Below are 22,339 nucleotides of genomic sequence, written 5' to 3'. Positions count from 1 at the left end.
CTGCCGCCTAGATGCCAGGCTGAAGGGTGCCCAGTATGCAGACTGGACCTACTTCTTTGGGAAGTCACTGCCGGGGTTAAAGATAAGAAGAGAAAGCCTCCTGCCCTGGTATGGCCCTCAGATTATTATCCATTATTGAGTTTTCATGTAGGCAGAGATGAAGTTGCAGTAGAGAAGTCCAAAGACAATCAAGAGAGACTTCAGGGCCTTGGGACAACTGGTTAAGGGATCAGAAGCACAGGTGAAGTTCTCCTCTATCCTTCCAGCTGCAGGGAGCAGTGAGGGAAGAAAAAGGAAGAGCCAGTAGATCAACACTTGGCTCTGAGCCTAGTGTCATTGGCAGAAATTTTGGGTTTTTTGATCATGGGTTAGCCTACACGACACCAGGCCTGCTGGCAACAGATGGGGTACACCTGTCTCAAATGGCGAAAAGGATCTTTGTGCAGGAGTTACCAGGGCTCATTGAAAGAGCTTTATACTACAATTGAAGGGGAAAAGGGCTAAAACAGATATGCTAGAGATAAACCTGGTCATGATATGCGGGTGTTTGAGGGGTGGTGTGCTATCAAGGTCCTTCAGTCTGTTCTATGATGCGCTCAGTACACTGGAGCACATTTGAAATGTCTCCGTACTAACATGCAAAGCATAAGGGATATAAAAGAGGAGCTAGAAACTTTGGGCCAGTCCCAGAGCTATGACAGCATTGGCATAAGTGAGCCCTGGTGGGATGAGTCCTGTGACTGGGGTGCCACAATGGAGGTCATAGGTCTTCAGGAGGGGTAGGCAAGGCAGGCAAGGTGGGGTGGTGGTGCTGTAGGTAAGGGAGGGGTTGGATCGGATGACACTTGCTGTTGGTGTTGTCACAGTTGAGAGCCTCTGGGTAAGGAAGAAGGGGAAAGCAAATAAAGCAGAAGTCATCGTGGGAGTCTACTATCAACCACCCAGCCAGGACGATGACACCATGGTCATCATAAAAAATAAAATCAATCCTTATGGGTGATTTTAACTTCCCAGATGTTAACTGGAAATATTGTACAGTGGACACAAACAGGTCCAGGAGATTTTGGAAGCACGTTGAAGATAACTTCTTGGTGCAGGTAGCTGACTAGGAAAGGTACCTTCCTAGATTTGTTGTTTATAAGCAGAGAGTGATTTGTGTGTGAAGTAGTAATTGATGGCTGTGTTAGTCACAGTAACTATGAAGTTGGTGAGTTTCAAAAGCTGGTGATAGAAAAATTGCCAGCATAAGTTTGATCCTGGATATGGGGAGAGCAGAATTCAGGCTGCTGAAGGAGCTAGTTAGTTAGTAAGGTATCCTGGAAAGCTGCTTTTGAAGGTATTGGGGTCCATGAATGCTGGTCACTTTTTAGAAGCCATCTCTTAAGAGTACAGAACAGGCAATTCCAAAGTGTTGGAAATCAAACAAGCAGGGCAGAAGACTAGCTTATTCCAAAGTGCTGGAAATCAAACAAGCAGGGAAGAAGACTAGCTTGGCTGAACAGGGATCTTCTAGAACTTAGACGGAAAAGGAAATACAAGGACATTGAAAGCAGGGACAGGCAACACAGGAGGACTACAGAGATACTGTTAGCCACAGTAGGGACAAAATTTGTGCAGCTGAAGCACGCTTAGAGTTCAAGCTGACCAGCACTGTGAAGAACAACAAAAAAGACTTTTAAATATATGTTAATAGCAAAAGGAGAAGCAGAGATAGCATTGGGCTGTTGCTTGATGAGGTTGGTCACCTCACAAATAGGGATGCAAAGTGGAGACATTTAATGCCTTTTCCACCTGTCTTCAAGACCTGTGTCTAAATCTATGGGGCCTGATAGGGCTCATCCCAGGGTACTCAAAGGGCTGGCCAATGTCATTGCAGGACCTCTTTCCATTATTTTTCAATGCTCTTGGGAATCTGGAGAGGTCCCAGTTGACTGAAAGCTGGTCAAATGTTGTCCCAGTTTTCAAGAAGGACAAGAAGGAGGACCCTAGTAATTATAGGCCTGTCAGTCTCACTTCAGTGCCTAATATAATTATGGAGAAGGTTATTCTAGGAGTTACTGAAAAACAGTTGAGAGACAACACAGTCATTGGTCATAGCCAGCACGGGTTCACAAGGGGAAATTCCTGCTTAACCAACTTAATCCCCTCTTATGACAAACTCACTCAAAGTTGACCAAGGGAAGTCAGTAGATGTGGTAGTTTTGGATTTTAGCAAAACTTTTGATAGTCTTTCACAATATCCTTCTGGTAAACTGTCCAGCACACAGCTAGACAAATCCATAATACGTTGGGTGAGCAATAGGCTGATGGGTTGGGCTGAAACAGTTATAGTAAATGGGATTTCATCAGGCTGGCGGTCAGTCACCAGTGGGGTTCCCCAGGGTTCAGTTTTAGGGCCAGCGCTCTTAATGTTTTTCTAAATTATCTGGATACAGGAATCAAAGGTACATTAAGTTTGGCAATGATACTAAACTAGGAGGAGCTTTGGACTCCCTTGAGGGTAGAGAGGCCTTACAGAGAGATCTGGATAGACTAGAGAGCTGGACAATCGTCAACTGTATGAAAATCAACAAAAGCAAGTGCTTTATTCACCACTTGGGACAGGGCAATCCTGGTTATACATACAAAATGGGGGATGAACAGCTATTGAGTAGCCCTGTGGAAAGAGATCTGGGGGTTTTGGTTGATGGCAAATTAAATATGAGTTAATATGAGTTGGCCCTGGCAGCCAAAAGGGCCAACCGTGTCCTGGGCTGCATCAAGCACAGCAGAGCTAGCTGCTTGAGGGAGGTGGTTGTCCCACTCGGCACTGCAATGGTGGAGCCCCAGCGTGAGTGGTTTAGGACTCCTCAATATAAGGGCATAATGCTATTGGAGTGTGTCTGGAGGAGAGCAACCAAGATGGTGAAAAGCATCAAGGGCAGGACTTACAAGGAGGGGCTGCAGTCATTTGTTTTATTCAGCTTGGAGAAGAGAAGGCTGAGGGATGACCTCATCACAGTCTACAACTTCCTCAAGAGGGGCAGTGGAGGCAGAGGTGCTGATCTCCTCTCTCTGGAGACCAGTGATGGGGCATGAGGAAATGGAATGAAGCTGCATCAGGGGAAGTTCAGATTGGACATTAGGAAAAGGTTCTTCAGTGGGAGGTTGGTTGGTCGCTGGAATGGGCTCCCCAGTAATACAATTTCATTTTAGGTAGTCCTGCAAGGAGCAGGGAGTTGGACTTGATGATCCTTATGGGTCCCTTCCAAACTGAGTAATTCTATAATTCTATTTGGAATACAAAAAAGTTGGTATTACACTTTTTGGTTTGATCTTTATAAATTCTGTTTCACAATCTAGAATTGTTTCATATGTTTGTTAGTTTTAGGAATAATATGCTTGTAGCCTCCCTTAATTTCTTTTTTTTTTTTTTTTTAATTTTAAGTTTTGGAAAGAACCAAAAGAATATTGTGTTTTCCCCTATGATTTACTGATGTAATGGAGTTTAAACCACCCTTTTACTCATGCAAATCACATTCAGGAACACGTTATATCTCCCTTTTACATACGGTCTGGCATATGCATATAAAAAGTGAGCAGACTAGGCACAATGCTTTTTATAGCATCTTTCATCTCAACAAGCTTATTTGTATTTGTCATAGGAATAAATTAGATGTGCAAACTGTAGTCTGTCTTTTAATGAAAAAAAATTAAATTTTGTCCTTTTAATTCTAATAGGAAATAGTTCTGGTTGTGTTTTTTGGTGCTGAGTATGTCGTCCGATTGTGGTCTGCAGGCTGCAGGAGTAAGTATGTTGGCTTCCAGGGAAGAATACGGTTTGCCAGAAAGCCCATATCAGTTATCGGTAAGATTTAAACTCTCTCTCTTTTTTTTTTTTTCTTTAACTTTGCTTTTATCATCTGGTTTAAAGTAAAGATGTCAGTTAATGCAGACATCATATTGCAGTTCTGATCTATGTCTATCACTCAAGCACTTGTCTGCTTTGTGAACCTGTGCAATTATTTCTTCTTTTGAATTGCTAGAACTGAACATTTAAAATATGTCTGTGAGACACAGGCAGACATCAGCTTAAGAGAGGCAAAATGATAAAGTGAAGAAATCTTTATTAAACCTGCTTGTGTAATTGGATCAAGTTGGCAAGATTTTGAATACAAAATCCTTCCTTAGGTCTTCTTTAGTGAGCAAACACAAAGGTGAGTATAAATTGGGAAAAACATGGAAATGGGTTAAGTATAATTCTGGAAAAATACCCCTGGATAGTATTAAAGTTAAGCAGTTTTAGATGGTTTGAGGGACTATTGTGGGTAGCATCACTGGAGTAGAGAGTTTAAGGGGGGAGAGGTAACTAATAGAAACTGTGGGACAGTGAGGGATTAATAAAGGTGATGTTTGGACAAAACTGTAGCAGACCATAAAATCAGTGTTTCTGTTTTAAGCCTGTGATTTTATATAGATTCCAGCAGAGCTGTGAATTTTACATTACTCAGAGGTGAAAAAAGAATGAGTTGATGTTTTCTTAACCACCTGTGATTTTATGAAACCGTGCAAAAACTCAGGAAACAACATATTCTATTATACATCTAGACGTGGGTAGTGAGTAATGTGATGAGATACTGTACTCAGTTTTGGGTTATTGAGAAGGAAGTGTTTCATTACATACAAACAAAATCTTCAGCTCCTTCTAGAGCTGATCCTGTTTCATGATCTAACCATGAAGCCTTTTTTTAGTCTTCTAATCATGTTCTTGACTTATCTTTCAATTAAAAAATGCTTCCTGGGAAGGTATATTAGAGTACACAGGTGCAGGAGAAAATGTGGAAGTCCCGTTAAACTGTGATTTCAACTTGGTAGTGGTTCTACATACTGATATTGTGCATCTACCACAATGTGTTTGTATAGCCCTTGGAGAAGATATAGTGGTTTTTGTTAAGAAAAGCTAAGAATGACTACATCTGGCTGTGCATTCACAGGTATCAGGACTGGTTTTACATTTTAAATTCCTGTAAGAATACAATGCATTTAAAGTCAAGATTTATTTTTAAACATCAATTGCAGATGGAACTGTGTCTACATTAAGCCAAATAGCTAAACTTGGGAAATACATCTGCTGTGAATGATAGAATCATACTGACTGATCCTATCATTTTCAAATCAATAAAAATAAAATATTTAAAGGATTACAATACAATAACTGAAGGATTACAACAGAATGTAAGAAATAATGTATTCATTTTACTTTTAAATTAATATATTTTTTTAATTTTATTTTAAAATCAGAAAATATCACTGAAATGTCTTTGACATCAGAGAGATTTCTTTCATGGGTTTTTGTCCATGCTGAAATTTGGATTAATTCTTAGAAAGTTTGGCTTGGGTAGGAATTTTGACGTTCTTTACTCCCATTCTCCTTCTTTTTTTTGCCCCTCTCTAACTGTAAATAAAAAATATTTTCGTTCTTATTACAGGAAAGAGCTTTAGTAGTCAAACTTAGTTATTACTTCTTTTATACACTTGTTTAATATTATTGCAGCCCATGCTGCATAAAACAGTATGTTAACTATTAGTTACTTCTATATATAAGTCACTTCTATGACTGAGGAAGGAAAACATTAACATAGATCGCACTGTTTCTTGAACGGTCTTTTAAAATTTTATCTAAAATGGAAAATGATGCAACTTCTCCACCTTGTAAATCAATTTTTTTTATTTTTTATGTAGGTTTTCTAAACTTAGCAGACAGTTCATGGTTGATGACATGTGAGAAAAGAACTTGTCAGGAGAAATAATTGAACTCATTCTCAGCATACCAAGAATCCCTAGAAAAATTGCTTTGTCTCTCCATGCTTCTTCATTCCCTAGTTCACAGAATGAGCAGGTTTAAAGAGAGTGGTCCTCATCTACTATGAGGATGAATTGTTTTTGAATTGTTTTTAATCAAAAAGCTGATAATTGCATATTAGAAAGTAAATTTGTGAGAGCATTAGAAACAAGCCAGCAATTTGCTCAAAACAACTACTACTGTTGCTGCATTATAGGTGTTGCTATGCGCTATGCTGAAGTTTGTGCATAACTAAGTAATATTTCAGTGTCAAGCTGATATTATAGATAAAAATGGCAGCCATTTGGAATTTCTCAAGGATTCAGAACATAAGAGTAAGCCACGAGGACAGTGGACTAGCAGTGGACGAGGTTTTCAAAGCACATTCTAAATCACAGGGATTTATGTAGGTCTGTCATCTACATATGTAATGCACATTATATAGAAGATGCTGTCATTTTTGTCTCTTTACACCTCGTGTGTATATATAGACATATTTGCAAACATCTAAGTAGGTAGAATGGGAAGGATATCCACATATTGCTGTTTATAAATTACTGAAACTGAATTTTTAAAATTGTCAAGTCTTCCCAACACTTTCTTTTTAAAAAACTAACATAAATACTAATATAATGCTACTCTAAATACTATTTCTTATTAGAGTTGAAAAAGTTATTTAAACAAATGTTGGCTATTTGTCCTGGTATTTTCCATGCCAAGTCTCTGCCTCAGTTTGAGTCTTGTGGAGACATTTCATGCAAAATATTTAAGCTGTTCCTGAAAAAGGCAATTCTGACAATTTCTTACGGAGAAGCACTAGCACTTTCACACTTTGAAGCAGACACTTGAAACTTAATGAGAAAATAGCTTTTTTGACTGTCACTGTAAATCAGCTCCTAGGTGACAACAAGCCTCTGAACAATTGGTAGCTCATGTATACTTAAAATGCCATGATAGAGAATGCTTTTATATTCTTCAAAGATTCAATTTGAAGTAAGCCTGCACAATTCAAATTTCAGTTTTCTGTGAGCAGTAGCGCTGGGACTGGAAGTGGAAAATCTGTTGATTTTGGTTTTATACGTTTTTTCCTGAAACCGCCCAGGGCACGTGGAAAGGGAAAATACCAGGCTCAAATGCTGAGGTGAAGTGGTGACATAGGAGGAATGGAATGGGACATACAGGCTCAGTGAAATGACAGAAGGATGGATGTGATGTAAGAGTCTGGGAGAAGGTTGTATAAAGAGACTGACGAGCAAGCAGGAGGTTGAAGGAAAAAAAAGGAGGGGACAAAAATACATGGGATTGAAAGGGGGCAAGGTAAGGGCAGAAGAATATGCCAAAGACCTAGAGTGTAAAATAGGACCAGTATGCTTGAACCAGTCAGCTGGGATTAGTATGAGAAGCCTAAAGATTAGAAACTGGCATGAAAACTAGGAACAGAGAAGAAGCAGAGACAGAACAACAGATTGTTTTTTTGAAAAAATGAAATATCTCTACCATGTAGAACACACTTTCAAAAAAGTAGGAAGTACAAATGAAGAATCTATGTTACTACCTGATTGAAACTCACTTCAGAAGTGTCAGTTTTGTCCTTCATTGCTGGTCAGGAGATGGGTATGTATATGTATGTCTGATAATTTAGTAAGGACATTGGTGCATCATTTGCTGAAGAGTGAAGATCTGTATTATGATACAATGGGAAGAAAAACCTCCCTAAATTCTGAGAATTTACAAACATATGTTCACAATGTACACTATAAAGGAACGGCATAAAAAATTGGAAGATCAGGTACTCAAAATTTAAGATTATCCTAAAACGGAAGCTCTTTCTGTAGCCTGAACTTATCCCTCCCTATATGTATTTTCATCTTCATAAATGTACAATTATTGTACTACAGTCTTTAAACTGACTGAGTGCTCTCCCTTGGGGAGGAACCCTGCTTTTACAGCAAGTATCAGACTGGGACTGGAAATTAATCCAAGTGAGAGTGAAGGATACTGTTGGTTGTAGAACTGCTGCAACATTTGGTGCAGCAACTACATGGTTGCGAATGAAGCGGAAAGTTTAAAGGAGAGGGGTAAAAAAAGTCACTCTTGTGGAAGGCAACTGTTGTTCCCTCTGATGTTGGATTCTATCCTGCATCTTGCCTAGGCATCACATGGAAACTGTGGCAGTCATTTAAATCAGTTTTCACAAGTGTACCTCATTTTCTGGATGTCCAAATGAAAACTTTGAAGTTAGATTACAAAGGTTCTGAGCTCTCACAGCTGCAAGAGAAGTCAGCAGGCACTGGTTTTTTGGAAGTGCTATATAATGTTAAGTGCTCTGAAGAATAAAGTGCTGCTTGTTTAAAACTGGCAAGGCAAATTTACAAAAACTTTTCCTCATTCTGTCTACATTTGCTACTCATTTATAATACTATCCTTTATTTTCTGGTTAGAATTTGAAAGTGAAGCATTGAGATGCTCTGAAGAGAATTACCACAGAAATGCCCATGAGGAAATCAGAAAAATATCTTCTCAGAATAATGTTAGAATAGGGTTCAATAATTCAAAGCAATAGACCTGTTCACTGAACTAGGATAAGAGAAAATAAGGGATGCTGGCACTGTGAGCAAAATCCATTATTTGCATTGTATAATGCTGGAATTGTGTAAACTGTGAAGCTGTGGGAAAAAAATTGGAACTCTGGAAACAATTATTTTTTCAGACAATTAAAGACTGTATCACAAAGTAAACCAACAACTCCGATTCTTTTTAGGCAACTTTGTTATGACAGTTCCCTAAACTTTCAAAGCTTGGCTTTACAGCTGTGATACAATTTTTAAACTGTGTATGTGTGTATATATGGATATGATACTTGAATTTATGCATTTCATTGTTGATCGAAGAAAACCTTTACTTTCCTGCTTAAATCAAGAGCCTTAAGCCAAGATGTGGATTCATTTCTAGGGTATGCATATGCCTTTGCTTTTGTTGTTTTTGTGTTTAAAGCTGCCTGATCTGTCAGGAACTTTAAAATTTCCATTATTAAATTAATCATGGAAGAAACTGTAGTCATTGTTTTTTTGATGTGAAACTATTACATTAACTTCCTCCCCACCAAATTTCAGCTAGCTTCATTTCTTGTTTTAAACTGCTTTCCTCAGTCTGTATTTGTTGTGTGTTGCAATGTTGAGAACTAACATTTAATGCATTCTTTCTCCTGTTTCTTTTTTCCCCCCAAACAGATCTAATTGTGGTAGTAGCTTCAATTATTGTTCTGAGCATAGGATCTAATGGACAGGTGTTTGCCACCTCTGCAATAAGGTATGTTCTTCTAGTGACTGTAGCTCTTCACAGCCACAGAATTTATTAGATGTATATCTAATTTCCCAGTTTCTGAAGTATATGTAATTTTCCTAATATAGGAAATGTTATTTTATTGAAACACTGGACAGTGGAAGACTGTGTTATTGTGCATGATCACTGGTTGGGAAACAAGAGTGTAGAAGCAAGGCATATGAAAAATAGTGGGAATGCTGAAGCTGCTGAAGCCATGAGGAAAAAAATAAACATTATGTCCTATAGAAAACATCAAACGGGTCTCTTTCTGAGACAATAGAGCATTACAGAACATCAGTTTATTTAAGAAGTAATCCAGACAGCACTTAACTTGGTACTTTTTGAGTATGAGTAATTACTTTGTTTAAAGAGTAATTATGCTTTGGTGGATTTGTTTGGCACAAGTAACTCATAACATACATGAACCAGAAACATTTGATGTCTACAGTGTTTGTTCAGCTTGCATCAAATACTGCAAGCTTATTTTGGAAGTAAAGTGGGTAAATAGAGAAAGGCATGATAAGCAGAGTAGGTGTACTTCCCACTCGTTCTAACTAAACTTGCAAGATGTGTTACGTGTTCTATTACAAGCCTCTGGTTTCCAATGCAGTCTAATCACCGGGAAGAGAGAATGTACAGTACTTTCTAAAATGTCTAGCTGTGTAGATAAACAGTAGAGGGAACTACAATTATAAAGTATTTTTAAGGTAACTATTACCCTGGAAGATTAATCATTACATGATGATAAAGACTCACAGAGGCAGCATGAATATGATTTATAAGTTCATCTAGTAGGAGAGCGGGGTGAATGTGAAAATTCCAAAGATGTTGTTTAATTTAACTAGAAGTGTAGGAAGGACTTTAATGAAAATGCCTGCTGCGTGTTTATATGTGAACCCAGGTGGCTTTGTCTCAGTGCAACCTTTCCTGGTGTTAATTATACAGTCACTGTCCTACAACTCAGAATGCTTTTTGCCAGAGAAACTTAACCCACATCTCTGCAGTGCTGTTATGGCCCCATTGAAAAACCATCTGGGTCAGGCAAGTCTTATTCCCATCAGGTTTCCTTAGAGCTGTGATGTGAGTGGCTGGTTTTGAATTATGAAGGAATGAATCCCATATCCTTGCCTTTGCTTTTAAGGTGAAATGTTATGGTCCTCTTCGGACCTCCCTTAAATTCCAGCAATCCCAGAAAACATGGGTACATGCGTGTTAGGTTGTTTTCTTGTAGAACAAAGTTGCAAGCTCCAGACCCACTAGGTATGACAAGTTGACATTTTGATCACTGCAGCAACCAGTGAGACTGAAACCTAGTTCACAGAGTGAACTACAGAGTTCATAGCAGAATCTGATAGCTTTCTGTCCTTACTGTTATGAGTTCACTACATTGGTAAAAATGGTCTTTCCAACCAATTTCTTTTCTCTTTTCAGAGGAAATGGGTTGTGCATATCCAGAGGCTGCATATCTGGATTTTCTTGTTCACTATCTTGATTTTTAAAACTGCTAGCCTATAACATGCATGCAGCACTTGGCAGTAACATAGCTGTAACCATCTCTTATACAACAGAGATGGGAAAATCGAGAACTGCCATCAGGTCAAAGCATTGAGAGGTGTGTCTAATATTTGTACAGGGGAGCTACATGTAGATCTCTCCTCCCCTGACATAAGTGATCAATGAGCTATTGCATTACATAAGTTTATTGGTGCTTATGTATTTAGTAGTCTTACAATTCTTCTTAGACTCATGTTCTAATTAAGAGGTTTTAAGTGGGTATTTTAAAGTTTCCAGCTAATTAAAATTATTATTCCAATGAGATACAGTGTTCATATACCCAGTCACTGAAGTTATGAGAATCATAGTCAAGTAAAATAGGCAAGTTTCTTCTGAGTTGAAAACAAGTATTTTAGACATTTTGGGTTTGTTTTTCTTTTAACTAATGGTTGTGCTAGTCAAAACTTCTGCTATATTTGAATATAATGAAATGTGATCTAAACATACTGACTACTGAGATGCCTCCAGCCTAAGATGTAACAACCCTAGCCTAGGGCAATGCTATCACAGTTCTTTAATACGTCAGATGTTAGTGAATAGAGTCAACTATGTATAGATAAAGCAGTATTGTTCTCAATCATTAGTTTTACTTAATGTCCTGTTTTTCTCACAGGGGGATCCGGTTTCTCCAGATACTTCGCATGCTTCATGTGGATCGACAGGGTGGCACCTGGCGACTATTAGGATCAGTTGTTTTCATACATCGTCAGGTACTAGACCTTAAAATCCCCAGCATGTTGTTTACTTTAGTATATTCTTTTCATGGACTTCAAATCATAGTCCGATTTAGATGAACAGTTACTGTTGCAGAAGGAAAACTAAAAGTCTGTCATGTGTTTCTGCTTTTAAAATGGGAACACTATTCTTTACTTCAGGTCAGTGGCTAACAGGATATCAGCATCAGTATTATTTTTGGAAATTAACTGTTGTACTCTTTCATGTTATTCAATATAATTTATTAAATGCAGTTATGTGGCGTGCCTTTCATATGGCAAAATTTGTCCACTGTCTTCACAGAAGATGTGGTCCTAGCTTGGTTGTTCTGTGGAAAAACAAGTATTAGTGGAAAAGCCTTGATAAAGCAAGTCAATTATTTAAATCGTTCTGTTTTCTTTGCTTATATAAGGACTTTTCTAATCAATTCTACAAATAAAAATGCTAACTATGTTATAATAGTATCAAGAAAAGTTACTTTTTGAATGGTGTAGTCACAGAGGTAAACTTGGCTGTAAATAGTTATATGTCCATTAAAGCTTTGAAAGAGTTATTCTGTATAAAGGTTCATTAAGCAGGAAAAGCTCAAATATTTTAGCACAGACTTTTAAAAATTTCCAGTTGAAGGCTTCTTTTTGAGGCTTCATGGAATCTCTTGCATTAGCTTTGTGAACATAATAATAAACGTTTATCATTAGCCTTTAGATCTTGCATATCATACCATATTGTGGAGGGCTAATACTGTGCTATGAATCTTTACATCAGACTTCTAAGTGTGATTCTTTAACCTGCTCTTTATGAGTGTAGATTTTTCCTCCAGATATTGATGAATATTTACGGATTCCCACACAGACATTATTTAATTTCCTAGAATGAAACATAAAAAAGTCTTGTTCTGGGCCAGAGAATGGGAGGTACTTAATCCAAAAGATTAATTTAATATTAAAAGTTACTTTTCTTCCCTTTATTTTTTCCCCCAGTACTGTAGGAAATTCTATGTCATGATGGCTGTGCAGCATTGATGCACACTGAAGTGCTCCAGTATAAAGCCAACTTTCAGCCTGTACAACAGTATGACTTTTAATGCTCCAAGTCTGTGTGGTCTTCATTTATTATGGCCTGGATATCTAGCTAGGGCAGAGCTGATATTCAAATACACTTTCTCAACATTTACTAAACTCACTGACAGAGGTGTTTGAGAGAATTTTTTCCTGTGGGTGTTAAGAGTTTTAGTCAAGAATCTGGAAATACTGTCTCCAAAATATAACACTTAAGTTTTAAATGTCATAAACATAAATAAGTTCAATGATTTAAAAGGAAAAAAAAATACCTTTGGAGAAGTGATTTTATGAATAAATGCATCTGAAGTTCTGCTAATCCAAAGAAGTGATTATGATGATATAAAACTCTACAGATCTGTAGTACTTGTCAAAGCAGATCACCCACTAACACATTAAAAAAAAAAAAATCAAACACACCGCTCTGTATTGACATTGGACAAGTGTAACTGAAATCCTAGCATGGAAGGGAAAATGGAACCTTTATTCCTATCCAGTCCCTTAAAGAAATTTTTGTTTTAAATTAACAAAACAGAACAAAAACACCTCAGCTGTTTTTTCTTTCCAGGCAGAGTACAAGGCCTTAATTTATTTGTTGAGTTTGGTACTCTTTCAGCAAAAATGGGACCCTAAATCCTTAAACAATGTCAGAAAATAAATTCATGTCTTTGTTACCTGTGAAAATAACAAGCACTTGGTCCTCTGTGGGCCCAGAAGAGCTTTCTACAGTTGTCACCAATGATTTCCATGTGTTTTGGAATTTTACATATAGCTGTATTAGCTCATTCAGGCCCGATTTGGCTAGGATGCACTTCTATTTTCAGCAGGTTGAGCTTATGCAAGCATTTCTTGCCAAAAGCAACAAAACATGAGTCAATATCATATGTGGTGATGGAAAGACATGGAAAATTCATGCAACTTACTGAAAAACGGAGTTAGCCAATCCGGCTAGAGCTTGTAAGCCTCTCAATTAGTTTTACTTATTCGTCACCTTGCTTTTGAGGTCTTCTACTCCTTTGAGGAGGATGTTACTGATGAATTGTGGATCTGGGGTTTTCTTGTATTTTTCCCAAGTGTTGAATTTAATATCGTGTGGTCCTTATTGTAACTGAAAATATAAATCTGTCTAAGATAAAAAAATGTGTTGACTCAAGTCTCTCAATATTCAAATTTACCTTTGTGTATATTTGGTTTTTGTTTTTCTGTTTCCTTTGCATATATGTGTCTGAAAGTCCTTGCTGAAAACACTAATTCTTATTAGGCAGCACTATTTATTCTTAAACTCTTATCTATTAAAATATCATACAAATGTGAAGTTTTAAGGCCTTATTTCTGCAAAATGCTCCTTCCTATGAGATCATGTATCAATTAATACTATTTGACATTGGTAGACGCCAATCTATCCATATTTCTTGAAGCATGTATTATTTTAAAATCTGTAGTCTCTCTTACATGCGGTACGTATTAGATAACTGCCATTCTTAATAATTAAATATAGGTATATATTTTCATCTTTCAATACATATGTAACATGGATTGACATTTAGAATAAGTATAAGGCAATTGCATTTTCATCTGGTCTTTACTTAAAGAATTCAGTCTTTAGGTGAATAAGGCTGGAGCTGAATGTGCCAACGGTGAAATAAGTCAAGTGGTTCTGTTGATGTTTCAACCACTTTGAAAGGATCTCATAAGACTATGCATAGCACTTCTGAAAAGCACATTTTTCTGCCCACTTTTCAAAAAACCAGCACTCAACACAGAAATATTCCAATTATCATCTACTCTCTAATTCTGTCCTCTGAGACGAAATTAACATTCCTCAACATGTAAAATCTATTAATATCTGAGATGTAAGCAACACACCAAGTGTAACTAAAAGATTGCTGTTGATGTGGCAGGAAGTCACAAATCTGCTAGAGGTGAAAGCGGAGTGTTTTCTTTGTAAGCACACAACCAGAATTAGCCTCCATTTCTGTTGTAGCTTTCTAAGGATCATTGAACTTACAGTCTCAGGTGTTAAACAGTTTCATCCTGCATTGAAAAAATATTTTGTAAGCAAACAAAAAAAAATGTGAAAAATTGGAGAAATGCATATATTCAACTATAAATGTAAACACAAGGAACTTTTCAGAGGAACGATGTCATATCTACAAATACAGAGCATACCGTCATCGTTAGAGAAAAAAGTGAGAAAAGAATGGTGACCAGCATAGAAATCTGAACTAATGAAAAGTCTTGTTTAGCAAACAGGTCTGCAAAAAGTTAAGGCTTAGATTAAAAGACTTCCCCATGGGCAAAACTGAATACTATCAAATTTCATTATTTAGGTCATTATCAAATGATTAGAGAAAAACTACCTACTTTGCTTTGTGCCAAGATTGCTTAGCAACTTTCTGAATCTACTTTTAATTAGTGCTATAGCAGAAGGAAGGATATATATAGCTGCTGCTGTTGAATGCAGTTACTAGCTTCCAGGACTACATTTTCCCCGAAAGCTTTTATAATGTAAATAAAATAAATAAACAAATAAATAAATAGATAGATAGATAAATAAATAAATAAATAAAAGATCTGAAGGAGGTTTGATGATAAAACCCTCAGAAATGGTTTGAGAAATGTTGGTAGACTGTTACAGAAAATCTGTGAAAACCTGACATACTTTATGAGTGGAGGTAATCCTTAGACAGGTTTCAATTTTAAATTTTTTTGTATAGCAATATTTTAATTCCTCTATTGATTTTGATCCAAGGAAAGAAAAATAACTTGTCAAGAATTTAAGGAAGGTGCCCATGAAGATGTAGCACAACCATATTTGTTAAATATGTGCAAAGAAAATAAAGGAATAATATGTGTTAACTATTGAAGCATTGTAAACATTAAGTAATTAAAATAAGCTATTTTCCCTCATAACGAGGTATTGGATTTTCCTGAGGGGTAGGTGAACATCTCATTTGATTATGATATAGTGCTGCTTTGGTAAGCTTATATACAGTTTTGCGTTTGTGATACCACACATTTTGGCTTTTTTAAATGCGCGAGCATATTTTTTCCTGAAAACTGACAATCCTGTATCTAAGTAACATCAGTTCTGATACAACTTTCCTATCCAAAAACCTATAGAGAAACTGGTTTATTCATGAGGACTGTATCATGCCCTAACAGAAGGCCCTTCTAATAAACTGGCCTAGCCTCAGTCAGTCTGTTTTTTAGGACAGAAGTAGAGGTTTTATCTTAAGATTTTATTTTATCTTATCGTGAAACTGTTAAGGCATCAACATTCAGTTTTAAGCAACTAAGTATCAGATACACAAGTTCATTGCTTAGATATAGTCATAATCGCAATACACATTTTGCTATTTCTTAACTGTTATTTTAACATACTGTTTATAAAGTGAATTTCTAAAACTGCTTTACTATTTTAAAAATGTATTAACATTTGATATTTGAGTGGACAGCTAAATGGAATGATCCCTATTAAAGGACATGAAACAGGAGAGATGTCCCTCCCTACATTTAGCTGTCCAAATGATCTTGTATAAATTATGGCTTCTTGAATTCTTTAGTCTGGTATGAATAGAAAGGAAGTCACTGAACCACCTGTTTTACTGGAAGCAAATTTCATACCTGAAATATAATTTACTAATTTGTCTACTCCAATGCAAAACCCCCCAGATATTTACAGCGTTTTACAATGATAGAATATATATGATGTAAACCTTACGCACTTGTTTGCTTTCTCTTTTAATAGGAACTCATAACCACGTTGTACATTGGATTTTTGGGATTAATTTTTTCATCCTATTTTGTTTATCTTGCTGAGAAGGATGCAGTTGATGAGGATGGAAAGACAGGTTTCTCTAGCTACGCTGATGCCCTTTGGTGGGGTGTGGTAAGTCTTTACTATCAAAATACACGCACAAACTTAGTGCATTAGATTTTCTGCTGAAGTCATGATCTGTTTAAAAAAATCTGGCCTTTCTATTTTTGCAGAACATATTTCTGTAGGGAAGCTGTAGGAAAGAAAAATATAATAAATACAATTAAATTATTTTGGCATTAAACTTTATTGTGAAAGCATGAGAGCAAGTCCTTACAAAAGGTCATTGAACGTTTACAGATACAAAAAGTCCACATAGAAATTCACATTTCAAAAAGAGTATAAATATACTCCAAAAGCTATAGCACTTCTTTTAAACTCTACTTAGTTATCTGCAAAAGGTGCATAGCTTAAGAAGTATATTTGTTGAAGATGAGTTAATGACTCTATTTTTTTAAATCTTTCTGTGTAAAGCTCACTCTCTCAGTAATAATGCAGACCCTGATGGAGGTTACAGGTTATTGGTTTGGTTTTGTTTTTTTTTTAATAATTCTATGATTCACTGTAAAGGTAAATAGGTCCATCAAAAGCAACTGGAAAAGCTTCACAGATTCATCAACTACTTTGGATATCAATCGTCAGTCAGAGTCAGTGCAAATCTTTGGTGAAATAATGAAAAAAACATCATTAAGGGGGAACTGGGATTTTGAGAACATTGTGGTAATTATTGTGTGCATGCCCAGAATCAGTTTACAAAGGAATAGACAGCTATGAACAGAATAAGAGACCACATTGTTTCCACACTCTCTTCATATGGCTCTTCTCATCATGTTTCTCACTGTGACTCATGTTCACATTCCTTATTAGTTGTTGCACGAATCATCTCTTCTCTTGTGGTCTCTTTTCCCACTAGTGAACCTCATATATTTTATGAGTTGACTGTCTCATTCTGACAAACCCAAGGAGATCCATCACATCAGTGTTAGTGACAAAGAAAAAATGAGAGAACTACAACAGATGCAGAGCCACCAAGTTCCAGAGAGAGAAGTATATATTTCAAGAGTGATTTGAAACTCAATAAACTGGATTTGTTCTTAGATAATAGACTTGAAAAATGCCAATATATTTATTGGGCCATAAACCAAATTTTATCTGCATCCAAATAAACTGGTAAGTCTGGGAAAGCAGACAAGAAGTTCCTAATAGATATATGTGTCTAACCCTTAACTTAGATGTTGTGTAAGCCTCTACTTCAATGAAGTACACAGAAATACAGTTATATTACACGTAGCGTGAGTTACTACATTTTAAGTGGTTCAGTATATTAAAACATATAAATTCCTGTCATTAGGTTGTCAGGTATTAAATCATCACCTATGGTTGTGCAAAACAGTACAAACCAAGAAGAATCTAGTAAATAAGAAAAATCAACTAAATGGCCAGTTGGACCTGATTATCTAATGTGCTGGGAAGAAACCATGAACTAGCCCATTCAACAATCTCTTGTTAAAGTCCTCAATAGACATATGGTAAAATTTTCAGAACATAAAATCTCATTATTATAGTAATGAGATAACCTCTAGCTAGTGGAGGAAATAATAAATGTCCCAGAAGCACAGATTGTGCTGTATTTTAAAAGCAAAAGTAATTTTAGGGTGTAATTGATGTTGTGAAAGATACCCCCCCATGTCTGCTTTAAGTAAACAAACCAGTACACAGGCTCACTTACTCTGCTATTGTTTGAGCAGTGCAGCTCAAATACACATTTAAATGACTGAACACAGTGGAACACAGCTACTGTTTCTGTTTTTACTAATGGTCTAGCTGAATAGTCTGTGAAGTATGTCTAACTAAAAGTGGGGCTGCCTGCGGGAAGCTCAGCATCTTTAGGGGCTCCTATAAAATTTTGTGCTAGTTCAGCTAGACCTATGAGAAATATCTCATAAATTTTTTTAGCATGGTGAAGTTCCGAAGTTTGTAGTAACATGTGAATTAGAATTACACCAGTGAAAGAAATGAAAAGCGTATAGTTTGTAATAAAGAGATCTTAATTTAATATGAAAACATTAGAGGATGTGATTCATCTGCACAATGTCTTTGGTGTTTCATAAAGTAATTCCTAGTCTTGTAACTGCAAAAGCTAGAAATACCCAAATTCAAACATGAATGGGAGGGTAAAAGAGCCCCTTATCAACCTGAGTGGAGTAAGGTAGAGTGGAAAACAAAAAAGGATTTTCAGCAATCCGTTTGGGAACTAGCTATGATTTTTAGCATCCGGTTCTATCCATGTATATTCATGCATGTGTTATTCATGCATGTAATAAAACTTCAGTGTGAAGCCAGTGTGCTTTTTCTACCTTTCCCTCTTATTTTGGGGGTTTTATTGCTTGTTTTTTTAGCTCTAGTTATCAAGAGCTTGCTTTATGCATTGAATGTTTAGGTAGAGATTACAAAATATTTTTAAATGCTAGAAGCTACAGTCTTGATTTGAGTAAAATATAAAAAATGAAGTTCAAAAAAGTCAGGATGTGTTTATATAAGCATATTTTGTTAATATTTTGGGCTTCAGGAATTTAAAAGGAGTTCAGTTATGAAGGGCAACAGATAAGTTTAAAATGCGCATTACCTTGCTGAGATGACTTGGAATCTGTATTTCAAAGTGTATGCATATGCCTTGCAAAGTGTTCAATGGGTTTTGTTGTTGTTTTCTGAAACTTGACTTGTTTTGTGTAATAGCAAGATAAAATCAGCTTTGTTTTTCTCTAGCAGTGTGAGGCACATGAAGAACACTGTTTAAATTGTTTAAGCTTTTCAGACGTCTAGGCCTCCTCAGCATTAGTGAGTCACGGTGCAGGTGCAGTTCACAGCTGGGAACAGTGACAAAGGACAAAGTGAATCAGTTTCTTTTTCTTTTCAAATCTTCTGTAACATAGAAACACAGATGTGGAGTTACTAGGGAGTGAAATTTGATTTCACTTTTGCCTTTCAAAACTGAACCATAGGAAAAAAGTCTTGGTAGCAAGTATTTGAACGTCTTATGTGTCTGACAAAAACCACAGAGTGTATTATGGGTAACATTTTGCTTTGAGTAGAAAGTGCAAGCTTGCTGAACTTGATACAAATGACCTGAAAGTTTTAAATATGAAGAAAAGGGAAAATAAAGAATGAATGAGAGTTGGAATTAAATGCTAACTACATTCACCCGCTCCAGTTAAATCCAAGGTTGTTTCACCTAGATTTGGCAGGCACACAGATTAAACTGCAAAGACCTATCAAAGTCTTGTGGTATTTTATATGAAGCCACTTTCAGAAGTTATAGCATGTTAGAACACATGCAAAAGCATTTCCAACAGCATTGTCAGTCTGCCAGAACTGCAGCCCATGTCACAGCAGTTATTCTGTTCTTTCTGGGTATTTTTACTTAAGGAAAGAAGGGCATGTAGGAGGCTTCTCTTCTGGACACGGCACTTCCATGCTCGTCTCTTGCTTATTGGTTTTGCTGCAAACTGGACTATTCTGTACCATTGAACTTGAGTGAAATAGTCACTCCAGTAAATTGCTGTTATCTGGCAGAGGTATTTGGGAGCAATTGCTGACAATTTCCAGCAGTAAATCTCCATGCCAGAGGTAGCAGTTTGAACCCCTTTATACTTCATACATTTTTTGAGGTGTGCAGTTCTGACTCTTCAAACTTCAGGACACCTGCCTTATCTCAAAGCATGTGAGAAGCTCTGCTGACTTGTACTATATTAGAGTTCTTCCTTTTTTGAAGTGTACATATATGTTTTCAAAGCCTGTTAGAGCATCTGCATACCAGCTGGAATGTGCCATGGCAAATCTGTGTTACAAAGGAGGTGTCATTTTCCAAAGCCTAGTTATTAAACATTCTCTGAGCAGATAACTAATAACTTTTGGATATAGAGGTAGAAAAAGATTCTGTTGTCTTTAAGAAAGCCAGAGAATTACATTAATTATAATCCTTTCCACATACTTCAATGCACTAATTAGATTACCAAGAAGTCACCCTCTTAAGGTAGCCAGGGAGAAACTTTCTGAGACATGTTCAGGCACCTGCAGGAATCTGCCAGCCAAATGCCTGCTGTAGAGATGGAAAATCATCTTTTCTGTGGTTACAGCTTTCATGCTGTCTTCCATAGTAACGCTAAGGCAGCTCAACATTACTGCAGTTTGTTTTTAAGTCCTGAGCGCTGGAGAACTCAAAAAAAACCCAACAAACCAAACCACCTAAAAAACCAACAAACCCACAAAAAAACAAGAAGCCTTTCATTAGAAAAAAAAGAGAGGAAAAGGAAGGAAAAATCCCAGACTTTAAGGGGTCATCTGGGTGCACCGAGGAGCTGAAGTGCCATTAAAGAAACGCTGCTTTAACTTCCTCCACTCCCCAGTAACACATACTGTATTTCAAAGTTGAAATTTGGGGGGTATATTTTAATTTTGGGGAGTGGAAAACTCATCTGTTTGTACTGCTGGTAGTACACAGCAACGGAGTCACTTCATGGGCAAGCCACATTAAATCTGGACAAACACCTGGCAAGACAGAGCTCCTGCTGAGAGCAGTTTGAAGTTCAAAATAATATCCATTAGAGGATCTAGATACTACAAAGTTAACTTAATCAAGTGAGAAATTCATGATGAATAAACACAAGCCTTTTTTTTTTTTTAACTTGGAAAAACTAAGTTCAATAGTAGTTGGTCATTTTTTTCCCCTGAAAATTTCCTTTCCAGTTGTCCAGAACTGCTCTGAGAGAAGGAAATATATCCTTCCCGCAACTTTATTGCTGATAGCTTCTTCTGAGAAGCCTATTTTTGCATAATCAAAGCATTTGTCCGCAACTTTTCCTATAAAAGATAGTATTTCCACATCTTTTTTGTAGTTAGTGTAAATTTACGTATTCTTTTAAGTCTGTTCTGGTTGTATTTCTGCACCCATTCAAGGCAAAGCGAAGGAAGTGGGACTAGGTTTAGGGTTGGTGCCCCCAAACAGAAGTACATTTTTTCCATTTAAAGCTTTCCCCCATAGCTGGTATTGGTAACAGAATTCTTCATTTCCTCATCAGAAGTATTCCACTTCTTAGGGGTAGAAGTCATCTTTCTTGTGCTATTTTATTACAGTGTCGGGACTCTGAGTATGCTAAACAGCTTTAATGACTCTGAGCAGCCACACCTGGGACAATCCCCAACACCCATGACCCAGGACCTCTATTCAGGCTCAGCCCTGGGTACTTATTTCCTGCCTGAGCTGGTGTCTAGTTCAGCCATGGTCTGGTCATCCAGAGCTCAACCTATAGGCTGACTTCCATACTCCACCTCAGATTTAACCTATGATAATGCCATATGATTTAGACTCTCTGTTGGACACAGATGCTGTCTGTGAGTCTGTCCTGCTCTGGGGCTGGGCTCAGGGTGGTGATACCCCTGTCTGGCCAGCTGTGGGGTTGCCTTGGCATCCCTCCTTGGGATCACCTTCTGTTGGGGAGCAGCTGGCCCTTGCTGCATTACAAATCATTCTGATGGGCCAGCCTTCACCTGGACTATGATACCCATCACATCACCAACCCTTTACTGACCACTGGGCTCCTAATGAATTCTCTTTCCACCTGCTGAGGCTCATCAGCAACAGTCCCAAACCTCTGTCCCACTCCTTGCCTATGTGGCTTTTCAAGGATGACTTGACACCCACACAGTGATTTAGTCCCTCAAGAGCAAGTCCCTACTGATCCCAAACCTGTGTAAGGACATGCCTTGATGAGCGGGGAGGTTTTTGCCATGGCCCTGGGGGCACTAATTGGCTTAATGACCCTGAGCAGCATCACCTGTGGCTTCCACCCACACCCAGGGGTTCTGTTTAAGCTCACTACTCTGCAGAAGGAGAGCTGGTTTCTACATCAATGGTAGGGGTGTCTGGCTATGGAGTTCCTTGATCTTGACTTCAACTCATCTTGGCTTTACCTATTCCATGGGGACATGCATGCTGGTTACTGGACCTAATCCTGACCTGTGTGTGAATTTTCTGGCTTGATGTCAGAC

General features: G+C 37.3%; 1 protein-coding gene across 1 annotated transcript in view; it reads left to right on the top strand.

The window, feature by feature from the left end:
* Positions 1 to 22,339, top strand: part of LOC130150829 (potassium voltage-gated channel subfamily KQT member 1-like) — a 510,862-nt gene that overhangs the window by 42,760 nt on the left and 445,763 nt on the right. The window contains exons 3-6 of the mRNA XM_056342106.1: positions 3,721 to 3,847; positions 9,052 to 9,130; positions 11,313 to 11,409; positions 16,223 to 16,363. Of these exons, the coding sequence (XP_056198081.1) occupies positions 3,721 to 3,847; positions 9,052 to 9,130; positions 11,313 to 11,409; positions 16,223 to 16,363 (444 nt within the window). The remainder of the gene's footprint in view (positions 1 to 3,720; positions 3,848 to 9,051; positions 9,131 to 11,312; positions 11,410 to 16,222; positions 16,364 to 22,339) is intronic.

The sequence above is a fragment of the Falco biarmicus genome, chromosome 5 (assembly GCF_023638135.1).
Source record: "Falco biarmicus isolate bFalBia1 chromosome 5, bFalBia1.pri, whole genome shotgun sequence".
Lineage (NCBI taxonomy): Eukaryota > Metazoa > Chordata > Aves > Falconiformes > Falconidae > Falco > Falco biarmicus.
The sequence above is the reverse complement of the archived record's forward strand: the minus strand, read 5'-3'. Positions and strand labels throughout refer to the sequence as shown.